The sequence below is a fragment of the Mobula birostris genome, chromosome 8, assembly GCF_030028105.1.
Source record: "Mobula birostris isolate sMobBir1 chromosome 8, sMobBir1.hap1, whole genome shotgun sequence".
Classification (NCBI taxonomy): domain Eukaryota; kingdom Metazoa; phylum Chordata; class Chondrichthyes; order Myliobatiformes; family Myliobatidae; genus Mobula; species Mobula birostris.
The window spans coordinates 49,219,533-49,234,772 of NC_092377.1; the positions used below are offsets into that span (position 1 = coordinate 49,219,533).

At 40.8% G+C, this 15,240-nt stretch overlaps 1 protein-coding gene across 2 annotated transcripts in view; it reads right to left on the minus strand.

The window, feature by feature from the left end:
* vash2 (vasohibin 2) overlaps nt 1-15,240 on the minus strand; it is a 135,057-nt gene that overhangs the window by 26,554 nt on the left and 93,263 nt on the right. For both annotated transcript variants that reach the window (XM_072265156.1, XM_072265155.1), the window contains exon 6: nt 13,131-13,246. In XM_072265156.1, coding sequence (XP_072121257.1) covers nt 13,131-13,246 — 116 coding nt within the window. The remainder of the gene's footprint in view (nt 1-13,130; nt 13,247-15,240) is intronic.

Below are 15,240 nucleotides of genomic sequence, written 5' to 3' on the forward strand. Positions count from 1 at the left end.
AATGTAAAAGGCAGACAAAATTGAAAATGATGAATACAGGAATGAAGGTGCTATACTGGAATGCACATAATACATGGAATAGGGTAGATGAACTTGTAAGCACAGTTACAGATTGGCATGTATAATGTTGTAGGTACCACTGAATCATGGCTGAAAGAAGATTATAGCTGGGATGGAGACACTTTGGGTCAGAGGCGTCTCAGATCATGTCCATGGAATTCAGAAGGGCAAGGGAGAGCAGCAAGAGTTCTTGGCATGTATTGGCACCAGTGACAGAGGTAGGAAATGAGAGGCGCTCTTGAAGAGAAATCTTACGGATCTGGGTAGAAAGCTGAAAAACAGGACCTCCAGGGTAGCAATCTCTGGACTGCTGCCCATGCCACGTGCCAGTGAAGGCAAGAATACAATGATCTGACCAGTGAGTGCGTGGCTGAGGAACTAGAGCAGGCGACACAGGTTCAGAATTATGGATCACTGGCATCTCTTCTGGGGAAGGTATGACCCGTACATGAGGGACAGGTTACACCTGAACCAAAGGGGGTCCAGTATTCTTGCAGGCAGGTTAGCTAGAGTTGTTCAGGAGGGTATAAACTAATTTGGCAGGGGGATGGGAACTGGACTGATAGGGTGATGGATGGGGTAATTGGTTTACAAACAAAGGTAATGTGTAGGGAGACTCCAAGCAAGGAGAGGCTGATGACAGGGTCAACATCAGTATGCAGAATAAGGTCAATGGAGTTAACAGGATGAGCTGTAACGTAAAAGGTAGACAGAATTGAAAAGGGTGAATACAGGACTAAAGATGTTATATTGGAACGCGCACAGTATGCAGAATAAGGTTGATGAATTCGTAGCAGTTACCAATTGGCATGCACGATGTTGTAGGCAACACTGAATCATGGCGGTAAGAAGATTATAGCCAGAAGCTTCATGTCCAAGGATACACATTGTATCAAAAGGACAGGCAGGTAAGCAGAGAGGGTGGCGCAACTCTGCTGGTAAAAAAACAAATCAAGTTATTAGAAACGGGTGACATATGGTCAGAGGTGTTGAATCGTTGTAGGTAGAGCTAAGGAACTGCAAGGGTAAAAGAAGGAAAAGATGAATAGGAAACTAAGCTCGTCAATAATGTTAAAGAGGATACCAGAAGTTTCTTCAGATACATAAAGTGTAAAAGAGAGGCAAGAGTGGAGATCAGACCACTGGAAAACGATGCTGGAGGGGTAGTAATGCAGGACAAGGAAATGGCAGACACGCTGAGTAAGTATTTTGCATCAGTCTTCACTGTGGAAGACACTAGCAGTATGGTGGAAGTTCCAGAGTGTCAGAGGTCAGAAGTGTGTGAATTTGCCATTACCAGGGAGAAGGTTCTTGGGAAACTGAAAGGTCTGAAGGTAGATAAATCACTTGGAGCAGATGGTATGCACCCCAGAGTTCTGAAAGATGCAGCTGAAGAGATTGTGGAGGCATTAGCAAAGATCTTTCTAGAATCATTTGATCCTGGAAAGGTTCCGGAAGACTGGAAAATTGCAAATGTCACTCCGCTCTTCAAAATGGAAGAGAGGCAGAAAAAAAAGGACATTATAAACCAGTTTGTCTACCCTTAGTGAGTGGGTGGATGTTGGTGTCAATTGTTAAGGATGTAGTTTCAGGGCACTTGGAAGTTAATGAGAAAATAGACCATAGTCAGCATGGTTTGGTAAGGGAAAATCTTGTCGTCTAACAAACTCATTGGACTTCCATGAAGAAATAACAAGGAGGGTAGACAAAGGAGAATTAGTTGACATTGTCTACTTGGATTTTAAGAAGGCCTTTAATAAGGTGCCGCACATGAGCCTACTTATCAAGTTAAAAACCCATGGTATTACAGGAAAGATACTAGCATGGACAAAGCAATGGCTGATTGACAGGAGGCAAAGAGTGGGAATAAAGGGAGTCTTTTCTAGTTGGTTGTCAGTGACTGGAGGTGTTGGGTCTACTTCTTCTACTTTATTTATCAATGACAGATGACGGAATTGATGGCTTTGTTGCAAAGTTTGCGGATGATATGAAGATAGGTGGAGGGACAGGTAGTTCTGAGGAAACAGGGAGACTGTAGAAGAATTTAAGCAGATTAGGAGAATGGGCAAAGAAGTGGCAGAAGAAATAAAAGGATATTTCTAAATAGAGAAAAAATTCAAAAATCTGAGGTGCAAAGGGACTTGGAAATCCTTGTGCAGGATTCACTAAAGGTTAATTTGCAAGTTTGGTCTGTGGTGAGGAAGGCAAATGCAATGTTAGCATTCATTTCAAGAGGATTAGAATATAAAATTAAGGATGTAATGTTGAGACTTTATAAAGCACTGGTGAGGCCTCACTTGGAGTACTGTGAGCAGGTTTGGGACCCTTATCTTAAAAAGGATGTGCTGACACTGGGAAGATTAAAAGTAAATTCATGAAAATTATTCCAGGATTGAACAGCTTGTCACATGAAGAGAAATGGAAGGTTCAGGGGCTGTATTCACTAGAATTCAGAAGAATGTGGGGTGACCTCATTGAAACCTATTGAATGGTGAAAGACCTTGATAGAGTTGATGTGGAGAGGATATTTCCAATGGTGGAAGTGTGTAAGACCAGAGGACACAGCCTCAGAACAGAGGTATGTCTTTTTAGGATGGATATGAGGAAGAATTTCTTTTGCCAGAGAGTGGCGAGTCTGTGGAATTTATTGCCACAGGTCACTGTAGATGCCAAGTCTTAACATATATCTAAGGCAGATGTTGATAGATCCTTGATTGGTCAGGAGATAAAGGGATACGAGGAGAAGGCAGGAGATTGGGGCTGAAAGGAAAAATGGATCAGCCATGATGAAATGGCAGGGCAAACTTGATGGGCCAAATGGCCTAATTCTGCTCCTATATCTTATGGTTTTATGGTCTAACAGATGAATGAGTGATCTACCCAGCCTCCTTTCAAGACCTGATCATAATTGCCATTGCTCAATTATGCATGATCAACTTCATGTATCATCAGAAAATAGCTGAGTGGATTGGATACTGCAGAGGTTCTAGGCCCCAACAACACCCCGGCTGTAATGCAGCAAAGTACTGTGTCAGAGTTAGCTACATCCTTAAACAATTGAGATCTACAAACTGGAGTCCACCCAAAATGCAAAACTGTTCAAGTATGCACTGGCAAAAATAGCTTTACCAATCAAGTGCAGTCAGCTAAAACATTATCAATCTTTAGGCAACCATTAACAAAGTGATGGGAAGAGTCATTTCAATGCTATTGGGTTCACTTCTTTCCACTAACATATTTATTAATCTGAAAGCAAAATGCTCCTGGACATCTAATATAAAAAACTCTGGAATTACTCTGCAGGTGAGGGAGCACCTGTGAAGAGATTTCACTCTGGGTTCCATCACGACACACTTGGTGCCAGACTTCTTCATAGTTGTCGCTGAAACCCCCAACACAAGGGTTGAAGTTTGTATGCAAGAGGAGAATATCTCAGAGTACCATTTGACCAAGGATGGCACCAAGGAGTCCCAGTAAAACTAAAGGGAATCAGGTGATCACTGGAATCATAAGAAGCATGAAGAATTATTATTGTGATTGTAGAAGGCCAACTAACCCAGCACTAGGATATTACTGCAATCCCTCTGGGCAATAACCCAAGCTCATAACACATTAATATATACATGTGTAACTAGTCCAGCTGGGCTGCGGTTTGCATTTTGCCCAGGGTACACTGAAGAAACATGCTAACCATCAAATTCTGTCCTCCATCACCTAGAGCAAGGCAGCATGCAGATCAGAACACTGCCACGTAAAGTCACACATACCCTCAGCAGGGTATATACCAATCTTCCTTCTGCTGGCATAAAACGCTCGAATTTCTCATTTATCAGTGCTATGGGATCACTTTCCACAGATTGAGCAGCTCAAGAAATAAAAATAACACCCACGACATCCAAGGGGAGGCAATTAATGCCAGCACGACTATAACAAAAATACATTGCAATTCTAGAATTGCAGTTTTTTTCTGACTTTCACATTAATGCTAGCAAGACCCTCATCGCACAAAGGAATACGAACTGGCTTGTCAATCAATCCTGTGCAGGATCTTACTGAAGATTACAGGTTAATAAAGTCTGCTATTTTGTGAACAAGTTTTGCTGGATGAAACACAAGCATCTATGGAGGGGAATAAACAATCAATGTTTTGGGCCACATTTCTGAACGGTGTAGACAGCAATGTCACATTATCTAGTCTAATTCAAAAAACAGATTGGCTACCTGGTGTTTTGAAGGACATGACTCTCCAGTCACTCAACTTTATGTTGCTGTTGTTCATTCATTCACCTTGAAACTGGCAATACTAAATAAGGGCCAGAATAGACCATAATATAGGCTACAAAGCTGTGCTTTGATGTTATCCTACTCAGAGTGCAAAATTCCAGAAAAAGATTTTCCTGGTGATTCCCCAGAGGTAAAAGCTCTAGGGGAAATTTATACAGTCTATGACCATACATACAATTAAAATATAGCAGTAAGGGTAAAACAAAATGAAATGTAGGACCTATTTGTATGATTAATTAATACTGAAGCTACACTGCCTCTCTCCATCACTGTAGGTATCTGCCAGCTTCTTCTCAGTGCCCTTCTAGCAGTCAGTTGACTGACAGCTTGAAGAAAATAAGGTCAAAGAACTGATGCTGTTGCAATTTCAAAGACAATTTCTACAGCCACTGGACTAAATGAAGCAAGTGGAATCAATCGAGTAGAAAATGAAAATGACAAGAATATCTTTAGATTCATTTTCTTAAAGGTCTTGGTCTTTTATTTAAAATGCAGGGGCCCTGCACTGGACCTGCAACAAATGTTTGTTAGGTGCAGTTACAGCTGTGTACATATCTGGTCAGCAAAACAGGTGGGATGTTTATAGCAAAGCAAAATCTGAGAACACAAGATTTATGAACTTTGTCAGCACTGAGATATTTTAGTCATGAGAAGAGAATAGCTGATCAAGGTTTTATCTTCATTAATAATAAAGTCTGAGAGAGGTTTTAAAAAATTATTTCGAAAACCTAAATTGCAGACTTTTTAAAAAATTACACGAAAGTAGCAGGGGATAAAACAATAGACACAGTTATACTGAGTGGGGCTACAAATAGTTCAGAAAGTAAATAGATTACTTTCTGCTTCTTCTTGGTTTAGGTTAAATTTTAGGCCTGTTATCACCCTTTGCCCTCAAAAGAGCTCATCTTAAATGTACTTTTAAAAGGCTGTAATCTCTCTTCCTGATATAGCTTTGACTTTCACCTCATGAGGAAGTGGTGCTAAAACATTATAACATAAGAAAACAGGAGCAGGATAAGGTCACCTAGCCCCACAAGTTTACCTCAATTCAATATGATCCTGATTGATTTGCCCAAACCCCAGCTCATGGAAAGGGTCACATCTTTCAGTCTGTTATGCCCCCTCAAGGATCTCTTCTGTTTTAATATATTCACCCTTTCTACTTCTAAAGTCAAAAGAACAGAGATTTAATTCCTTCAACCACTCATGACAAGACAACTCTCTCAATCCAGGAATTAGCTGAGTGAATGAATTTTATGTATGCTTTCTCAAATAAGAGACCAAATCAGTGCAAAGAACGTGAGGTGTGGCCTCAGCTGGATTGTGTAAAATTGTAATTCTTCCCAATTTCTGAATTCCAACCCTGCTGCAATAAAGGACAATATGCCATTTGCTTTCCTCGACATTTGTGTCACCTGTCCGCTAACCTTTTGTTTGTGATTCATGTACAAGAACAGTACTTAGCACGACTGCCATCTTTCTCCTTTTAGCTGACAGTCTGCCTTTAGATTTTTCTTACTGTACTTCATTAAACTCCTCTTGCCAAACGTCCCCCGCTGTCTACATCCAGTAACAGGATCCTAATATGCTCCTTTCAACAAGCCCTCTCATTAACAATACATACCCGAGGGCCAGAAACTGATTCTTAGGACACTCCTTGTAGCCTGAAAAAGACCTGTTAATTCAACTACAGTGGCATGCAAAAGTTTGGGCCCACCTGGTCAAAATTTCTGTTACTGTGAATAGATAAGTGAGTAGAAGATAAACTGATCTCCAAAAGTCATAAAGTTAAAGATGAAACATTATTTTCAACATTTTAAGCAAGATTAGTGTATTATTTTTGTTTTGTGTAATTTTAGAGTGAAAAAAAGGAAAGGAGCACCATGCAAAAGTTTGGGCACCCCACGAGATTTGAGCTCTCAGATAACTTTTCCCGAGGTCTTACACTTTAATTAGCTTGTTAGGGCTATGGCTTGTTCACAGCCATCGTCAGGAAAGGCCAGGTGATGCAAATTTCAAAGCTTTATAAATACTCCTCAAACCTTGTCCCAATAATCAGCAGCCATGGGCTCCTCTAAGCAGCTGCCTCGCACTCTGAAAATTAAAATAAGTGATGCCCACAAAGCAGGAAAAGGCTATAAGAAGATAGCAAAGCGTTTTCAGGTAGCTGTTTCCTCAGTTCGTAATGTAATTAAGAAATGGCAGTTAACAGGAACGGTGGAGGTCAAGTTGAGGTTTGGAAGACCAAGAAAACTTTCCGAGAGAACTGCTCATAGGATTGCTAGAAAGGCAAATCAAAACCCCCGTTTGGCTGCAAAAGACCTTCAGGAAGATTTAGCAGACTCTGGAGTGGTGGTGCACTGTTCTCCTATGTAGCCACACCTGCACAAATATGACCTTCATGGAAGAGTTATCAGAAGAAAACCTCTCCTGCGTCCTCACCACAAAATTCAGTGTCAGAAGTTTGCAAAGGAACATCTAAACAAGCCTGATGCATTTTGAAAACAAGTCCTGTGGATTGATGAAGTTAAAATAGAACTTTTTGGCCGCAATGAGGAAGGGTATATTTGAAGAAAAAAGGGTGCAGAATTTCATGAAAAGAACACCTCTCCAACTGTTAAGCAGGGGAGTGGATCGATCATGCTTTGGGCTTGTGTTGCAGCCAGTAGCACGGAGAACATTTCACTGGTAGAGGGAAGAATGAATTCAATTAAATACCAGCAAATTCTAGAAGCAAACATCACACTGTCCGTAAAAAATGCTGAAGATGAAAAGAGGATGGCTTCTACAACAGGATAATGTTTCTAAACACACCTCAGAATCCACAATGGACTACCTCAAGAGGCAAAAGCTGAAGGTTTTGCCATGGCCCTCACAGTCACCCCGACCTAAACATCATTGAAAATCTGTACATAGACCTCAAAAGAGCAGTGCATGCAAGACAGCCCAAGAATCTCACAGAACTAGAAGCCTTTTGCAAGGAAGAATGGGCGAAATTCCCCCAAACAAGCATTGAAAGACTCGTAGCTGGCTACAGAAAGTGTTTACAAGCTGTGCTACTTGCCAAAGGATGTGTTACTAAGTACTGACCATGCAGGGTGCCCAAACTTTTGCTTTGGGCCCTTTTCCTTTTTTGTTGTTTTGAAATTGTAAAATATGGAAATAAAAAAGTAATCTTGCTTAAAATATTAAAGAAATGTGTCATCTTTAACACAATACCTTTTGGAAATCAGGTCATCTTTTACTCACTTAGCTATTCACAGTAACAGAAATTTTGACGAGGGGTACCCAAACTTTTGTGTGGCACTGTATATCTCCAAAGTAACAATCAATCCTCAGTACCTGATCAGCTGTCCTTTTATTACTTCAGTTGACTGAAACATAGAAAACCTACAGCACAATACTGGCCCTTTGGCTTACAAAGCTGTGCTGAACATGTCCTTACCTTAGAAATTACCTCGGCTTACCCATAGTCCTCTATTTTTCTAAGTTCCATATACCTGTCCAAGAGTCACTTAAAAGACCCTGTTGCCGGCAGCCCATTTCACACACTCACCACTTTCTATGTAAAAAACTTACCCTGACATCTCCTCTATACCTACTTCCAAGCACCTTAAAACTGTGCCCTCCCATGCTACTCATTTCAGCCCTGAGAAAAAGCCTCTGACGATCCGCACGATCAATGCCTCTCATCACCTTATACACCTCTATCAGGTCACCTCTCATCCCATGTCGCTCCAAGGAGACAAGGTCGAATTCACTCAACCTATTCTCATAAGGCATGCTCCCCAGTCCAGGCAACATCCTTGTAAATCTCCTCTGCACCCTTTCTATGGCTTTCACATCCTTCCTGTAGTGACGTGACCAGAACTGAGCACAGTACTCCAAGTGGGGACTGACCAGGGTCCTATGTAGCTGCAACATTACCTCTTGGCTCTTAAACTTAATCCCACAATTGATGAAGGCCAATGCCTTCTTAACTATAGAGTCAACCTGCGTAGCAGCTTTGAGTGTCCTATGGACTCGGACCCCAAGATCCCTCTGATCCTCCACACTGCCAAGAGTCTTACCATTAATGCTATATTCTGCCATCATATTTGACCTGCCAAAATGAGCCACCTCACACTTATCTGGGTTGAATTCCATCTGCCGCTTCTCAGCCCAGTTTTGCATCCTATCAATGTCCCGCTGTAGCGTCTGACAGCCCGCCACACTATCCACAACACCCCCAACCTTTGTGTCATCGGCAAATCTACTAACCCATTCCTCCACTTCCTCATCCAGGTCATTTATAAAAATTACAAAGAGAAGGGGTCCCAGAACAGATCCCTGAGGCACACCACTGGTCACCGACCTCCGTGCAGAATATGGCCAGTCTACAACCACTCTTTGCCTTCTGTGGGCAAGCCAATTCTGGATCCACAAAGCAAAGTTCCCTTGGATTCCATGCCTCCTTACTTTCTCAATAAGCCTTGCATGGGGTACCTTATCAAATGTCTTGCTGAAATCCATATATATACTACATCTACTGCTTTACCTTCATCAATGTGTTTAGTCACATCCTCAAAAAATTCAATCAGGCTCATAAGGCATGACCTGCCTTTGACAAAGCCATGCTGACTATTCCTAATCATATTATGCCTCTCCAAATGTTCATAAATCCTGCTTCTCAGGATCTTCTCCATCAATTTATCAACCACTGAAGAAAGACTCACTGGTCTATAATTTCCTGGGCTATCTCTACTCCCTTTCTTGAATAAGGGAACAACATCTGCAAACCTCCAATCCTCTGGAATCTCTCCCGTCCCTAGTGATGATGCAAAGATCATTGCCAGAGGCTCAGCAATCTCCTCTCTCGTCTCCCACAGTAGCCTGGGGTACATCTCATCCAGTCTAGGTGACTTATCCAACTTGATGCTTTCCAAAAGCTCCAGCACATCCTCTTTCTTAATGTCTATATCCTCAAGCCTTTTCTGTCCGCTGCAATTTATCCCTCCAATCGCCAAGGTCTTTTTCCGTAGTGAATACTGACGCAAAGTATTCATTAAGTACCTCTGCTATCTTCGCTGGTTCCATAAACACTTTTCCACTGTCACACTTGATTGGTCCTATTCTCTCACGCCTTATCCTCCTGCTCTTCACATAATTGTAGAATGCCTTGGGGTTTTCTTAATCTTGTCCACCAAAGCCTTCTCATGGCCCCTTCTGGCTTTCCTAATTTCATTCTTAAGCTCCTTCCTGCTTGCCTTATAATCTTCCAGATCTTTATCATTACCTAGATTTTTGAACCTTTTGTAAGCTTTTCTTTTCTTCTTGACTAGATTTACAACAGCCTTTGTACACCACGATTCCTGTACCCTACCATCCTTTCCCTGTCTCATTGGAACGTACCTATCCACGTAAATATCCCCTGAACATTGCCACAATTCTTCCGTACATTTCCCTGGGAACATCTGTTCCCAATTTATGCTTTCAAGTTCCTGCCTGATAGCCTCTTATTTCCCTCACTCCAATTAAACACATTCCTCACTTGTCTGTTCCTATCCTTCTCCAATGCTATGTTAAAGGAGATAGAATTGTGATCACTGTCTCCAAAATGCTCTCCCACTGAGAGATCTGACACCTGGCCAGGTTCATTTCCCAATACCAGATCAAGTACAGCCTCTCCTCTTGTAGGATTATCTACATATTGTGTGAAGAAACCTTCCCGAACACACTTTACAAACTCCACCCCATCTAAACCCCTTGCTCTGGGAAAATGCCAATCAATGTTGTGGAAATTAAAATCTCCCACCACGACAACTCTGTTATTGTTGCATTTTTCCAGAATCTGTCTCCCTATCTGCTCCTTGATGTCCCTGTTACTATTGGGTGGTCTATAAAAAAAAGACCCAGTAGAGTTATTAATCCTTCCTGTTCCTAACTTCCACCCACACAGACTCCATAGACAACACCTCCATGACTTCCTCTTCTTCTGCAGCCGTGACACTATCTCTGATCAGCAGTGCCACGTCCCCACATTTTTGGCTTCCCTCCCTGTCCTTTCTGAAACATCTAAAGCCTGGCATTCTAAGTAACCATTCCTGCCCCTTAGCCATCCAAGTCTTTGTAATGGCCACAACATCATAGCTCCAAGTACTGATCCACGCTCTAAGCTCATCTGCTTTGTTCATGATACTTCTTGCATTAAAATAGACACATCTGAAACCATCAGTCTGAGCATTTCCCTTCTCCATCACCTGCCTATCCTCCCTCTCGCACTGTCTCCAAGCTTTCTCTATTTGTGAGCCAATCGCCTCTTCCTCCGTCTATTCAGTTCGGTTCCCAACCCCCAGCAATTCTAGTTTAAACTCTCCCCAATAGCCTTAGCAAACCTCCCCGCCAGGATATTGGTCCCCTCGGATTCAAGTGCAACCTGTCCTTGTAATACAGGTCACGCCTGCCCCAAAAGAGGTCCCAATGATATAGAAATCTGAATCCCTGCCCCCTGCTCCAATCCCTCAGCCATGCAGCTATCATCCACCTCATTCTATTCCTATATTCAGCGTCATGTGGCACAGGCAGTAATCCCGAGATTACTTCCTTTGTGGTCCTGCTTCTCAGCTTCTTTCCTAACTCCCTGTGGTTTGTTTGCAGGACCTCCTCCCTTTTCCTACCTATGTCGTTGGTATCAATATGTACCACGACCTCTGGCTGTTCTCCTTCCCACTTCAGGACTCCTATGGAATCAGGTGATGACTATGATGATGGCCAGTAAAATTCTGATCTAATACTGCCTGTTATGCACCACTGCCCAAGATAGGGTTCACTCCGTGTTCTCTCTGCGGCTGGTGAGGCACTACACAAAAGTGATCAATTTAATTCTTGTGTTTGCACGCACTGTTGTTATAGAAAATCCTTTTCTTATTCACCACTCTACGTCATAATCTTTATCAAAATAGATCGGCTACTTAAGGAAGATTGACCTCAGTTCTTAAAGAGATGACTAATCCATTGTATGAATAGAGTAACAGGTGGTTACGGAAGGAGCCACATGAAAGCACAGTCAGCTCTTATCTAATTGCCAAGTACGGTTATGTTTTTCACAATCCAACGTAACCTTCAGTAGCAGCATTTCAGAATCATATAACACAAGGTCCATCATTATCTTTTCTCGGCCCAAATTACTCTAGCAGAGATTTAACTTTAAATCTTTCAGCAGTGTTGTACTCTTATAAGGATAAAGGATAAGGTTTTCATTTTTATAGGTTAATCTGATTTACTGTGTCTCTTTTTTTGTGACATCTCTACAATTTCAGACAACATCGTTAAATTCTGTAAATTTATCAGCGTTTATCAACTACGTTTATCCACTAGGAATGCAATTTGTCAGATTTTATGACACTACACTGCAGCAGTTTAAGGGATTGTTAAGTAACAACACAATCCGGTGCAGATACATTTTTAAATTCAAATATATTGCCTCGAACGAGGAAAAAGTTCAAAAATCAGAGGTGCAAAGGGGATTGGGAATTTTCATACAAGATTCCCGAAAGTTTACTTTGCAGATTGAGTCATTGGTAAGGAAGGCAAATGCAATGTTAGCGTTCATTTTGAGAGGATTAGAATACAAGTCTATAAAGACATAGGAGCAGAATTAGGCCATTCAGCCCTTCAAGTCTTCTCTGACATTTCCCAGATGGCTGATCCCGGATCCCACTCAACCCCATACACCTGCCTTCTCACCATATTCTTTGAATCCCCTGACCGATCCGGAAATAAAAGCAAGGATGTAATGATGAGGCTTTATGATGCATTGGTCAGACCACACTCGGAGTATTGTGCGAGGTTTTGGGTCCTTTATCTGAAAAAGAATGTGCTGCCATTGCAGAAACCCAGAGGTGATTTCTGAGAAAGATCCAGGAATGTAAGGGTTAACCTATGAGGACATTTTGATAGCTCTGGGCCTGTACTTGCTGGAGTTTAGAAAAATGAGGGGGTGGGTGATCTCATTGAAACCTATCAAATATTGAAAGACCTAGATAAAGTGGATGTGGAGACATTATTTCCTCTAGTAGGGGAGTCTAGGACCAGAGGATAAAGCCTCATAATAGAAAGAAATCCATTTAGAACAGAGATGAGGAGGAATTGCTATAGCCAGAGGGTGGTGAATCTGTGGAATTCATTCACAAACAGCTGTGGAGGCCAAGTCATTGGGTATATTTAAAGCAGAGGTTGATAGGTTCTTGATTAGTCAGGGCATTAAAGGTTACAGAGAGAAGGCAGAAGAATGGGGTTGAGAGGGATAATAAATCAGTCACAATTGAATGGTGGAGCCGATTCAATGGGCTAAATGGCTGAATTCTGCTCCTGTTACAGTCTCATGAAATTGTCTTTGGGCTATATTAACTTTAAAACTTTGAAGAACAACTAAAAGATTCAGAGTAAAAAGATGAGCAACAACAAATAGTGTCAACATTCTGCTGCACAACATCATTTGAAGAAAATATTGCTCTTGAGAATGATTTTTAAGTTGTTATGCATCACAGACTGCCTGAGGAAAGCAGAAACCTTCATGAAAACAAAGAAGCATCCGGATGAGCACTTGATCAGCAAGGCGTAGGAAGCTAGGGGCTGAGGCCTGAAATGTAGGCACGTATTAGAAATACAGGTATTTGATGATCAGAAGGAAGATAAAAGGGCTGAAGTGGTTGTAGCCATGTTGAATAACTTATGACTCTAATATGAAAGGTCTATTAGCTCTGGTTAGCTTTAGTTAAAACATTAACTAAAAGCTTAAGACTTACGATTTATCTCTTCGGTTAAGTCGTCTCTGAGGGCTTATTTGGCGACGCCGAGGTGACAAGGATTTTCCCCGCTGTCGTTCTTTAACCGGAGACTGGGAACCTGAGATTTTTATCATCTAATTCCAATAATAAAAAGAACAATAAGAACATTATTAAAACTCTACAAATCAATTGGTGTCTCAGACAGCTGTGATATCAGTTTGACCTTTTTTTTAGGAAGTAATTGATTTAATACAAAAATTTCCAGCTTTATGTAGTGTGCATAGCAGCACTGAGTCATTAAATCTTGTCCTCCCACATGCGATTGTGCTCTTAAATACTTTGAGTACTAGTAGCAGAGAAGATTTCTTGGGGTTAACTGATTTGCTTCCTTCAATCATTTAACATTCTCAGTAGGGCTAAATCGAGGGTTGCTAGGCGATGCAGCTCAAGGGGCCAGAAGGGCCTATTCCATGCTGTACCTCAATAAAAACAAAATACTTTAAACAGTACAACAGTCTTCAGTCTAGTTTAACTGTGACATTTGTTTTTAGCCAGCAAAAAATTACTTGCATGTTCAGCTTCACGGGCATGCACAAATTTCCCCAAGGCATATTCAGTGCTACAAGGATACAACAGTAGCCATGTTAACAGAAATCCAGGACAGGGAAGCATAGTAATGACGTTAGCTATTGAAACATGCTACCATTGGAAGTGGAAATAGTGAGATACTCCACTATCGATGGATCAAATTCACTTTTATTAAGTAGCAATTCAAAATAAATTATTTTGTACTTTTGATTTAACATGTATCTATTCAACTTCAAGCATTCATTGTTTTTCCTTCTCCAAAACATTCCAGATATTTGTTGTAATAACACACAGTCCATATGAACAAAGGGTGAATTAAAACTTACAAGAGAAAATCTGTTGATGTTGGAAATTGAAGCAACAAACACAAAATGCTGGAGGAACTCTGCAGGCCAGGCAGCATCTATGGAAAAGAGTACAGTCAACATTTCGGGCCGAGACCTAGGATTTTGACCAGAATCATCGACTATACTCTTTTCCATAGATGCTGCCTGGCCTGCAGAGTTTCTCCAGCATTTTGTGTGGATTAACACTTGTCCACTTTTGGCCATTTGAGTTTCTAGGTGCTAAGCAATAGAAGTTAACTACTGAAATTGTGATTTATCAGCTCTTTTATGATGTAGACGTCTTTTATAATATTGCATTATGTTATGGGAACTTGCTACTTGGCACACCTGGTTATTCAAGGATAGAGCATTTAAGAAAACTGTACCAGGTACAAAACATTGAGAGAAGCCAAATTAATTTTCTCTGGTCTAAGGTTTCCAAGGTCAATTGTAATGTGCAGTATTAAATGGCTAATTTAACTTATCCATATATTCATTACATTAATATGTAGTTATTTCCCACTGAGCAAAAAAACATTATTCAACAGTACTGTGAAACTATTTATATACCCTTGACATTTTAAAATGCAGATGAGTCACAACAACCAATAATGTGCAGCAAAAGTTGAAACAGAAATTTGAATTATAAAATTAAAAATATAACATATACATTTGAAGTTTCATCAAATATTAAGTAATGATAAAATCCTAGAACTAATTGGTGCAAGGGAGGATCTAGTGTTGACAGATGATAATAAAGATTTGACATCAGCTTGGTGTTGTAGAAGCTTTTAGTGACAGGGCAAAGACACCCCAAAGAGTGCCACGTGAAAACAGGGTACCAAACAATTTTGTGTTTTGTGTGTCCAAGCGATACATTAACTGCTTTTCCATCAAAGAGGAACAACCAGGTTTAAGTTCATTGTAGCTGATTTAAATTAATGTGGGCATTTTTTAAAGAGAAAAGCATCTGGACAAATTAGCATATTTGCAAGTGACAGACTACCCCTTAAGCAATTTTGCCTTTCATAACTGGTAGCAGAACTACATCATACTCCTAACATCTTATTTATGTTTTAATGTGTCATTTTTCCTGTCTTCTATATTCGTAGCATAGTTTGATGTGCATTGTTGCAATGTACTGTTTTAAAAGCTTCCACATCTTCAGATGAGGATACTTGTCCAAGCAACCTACAACAGGGTGAATCTATGAA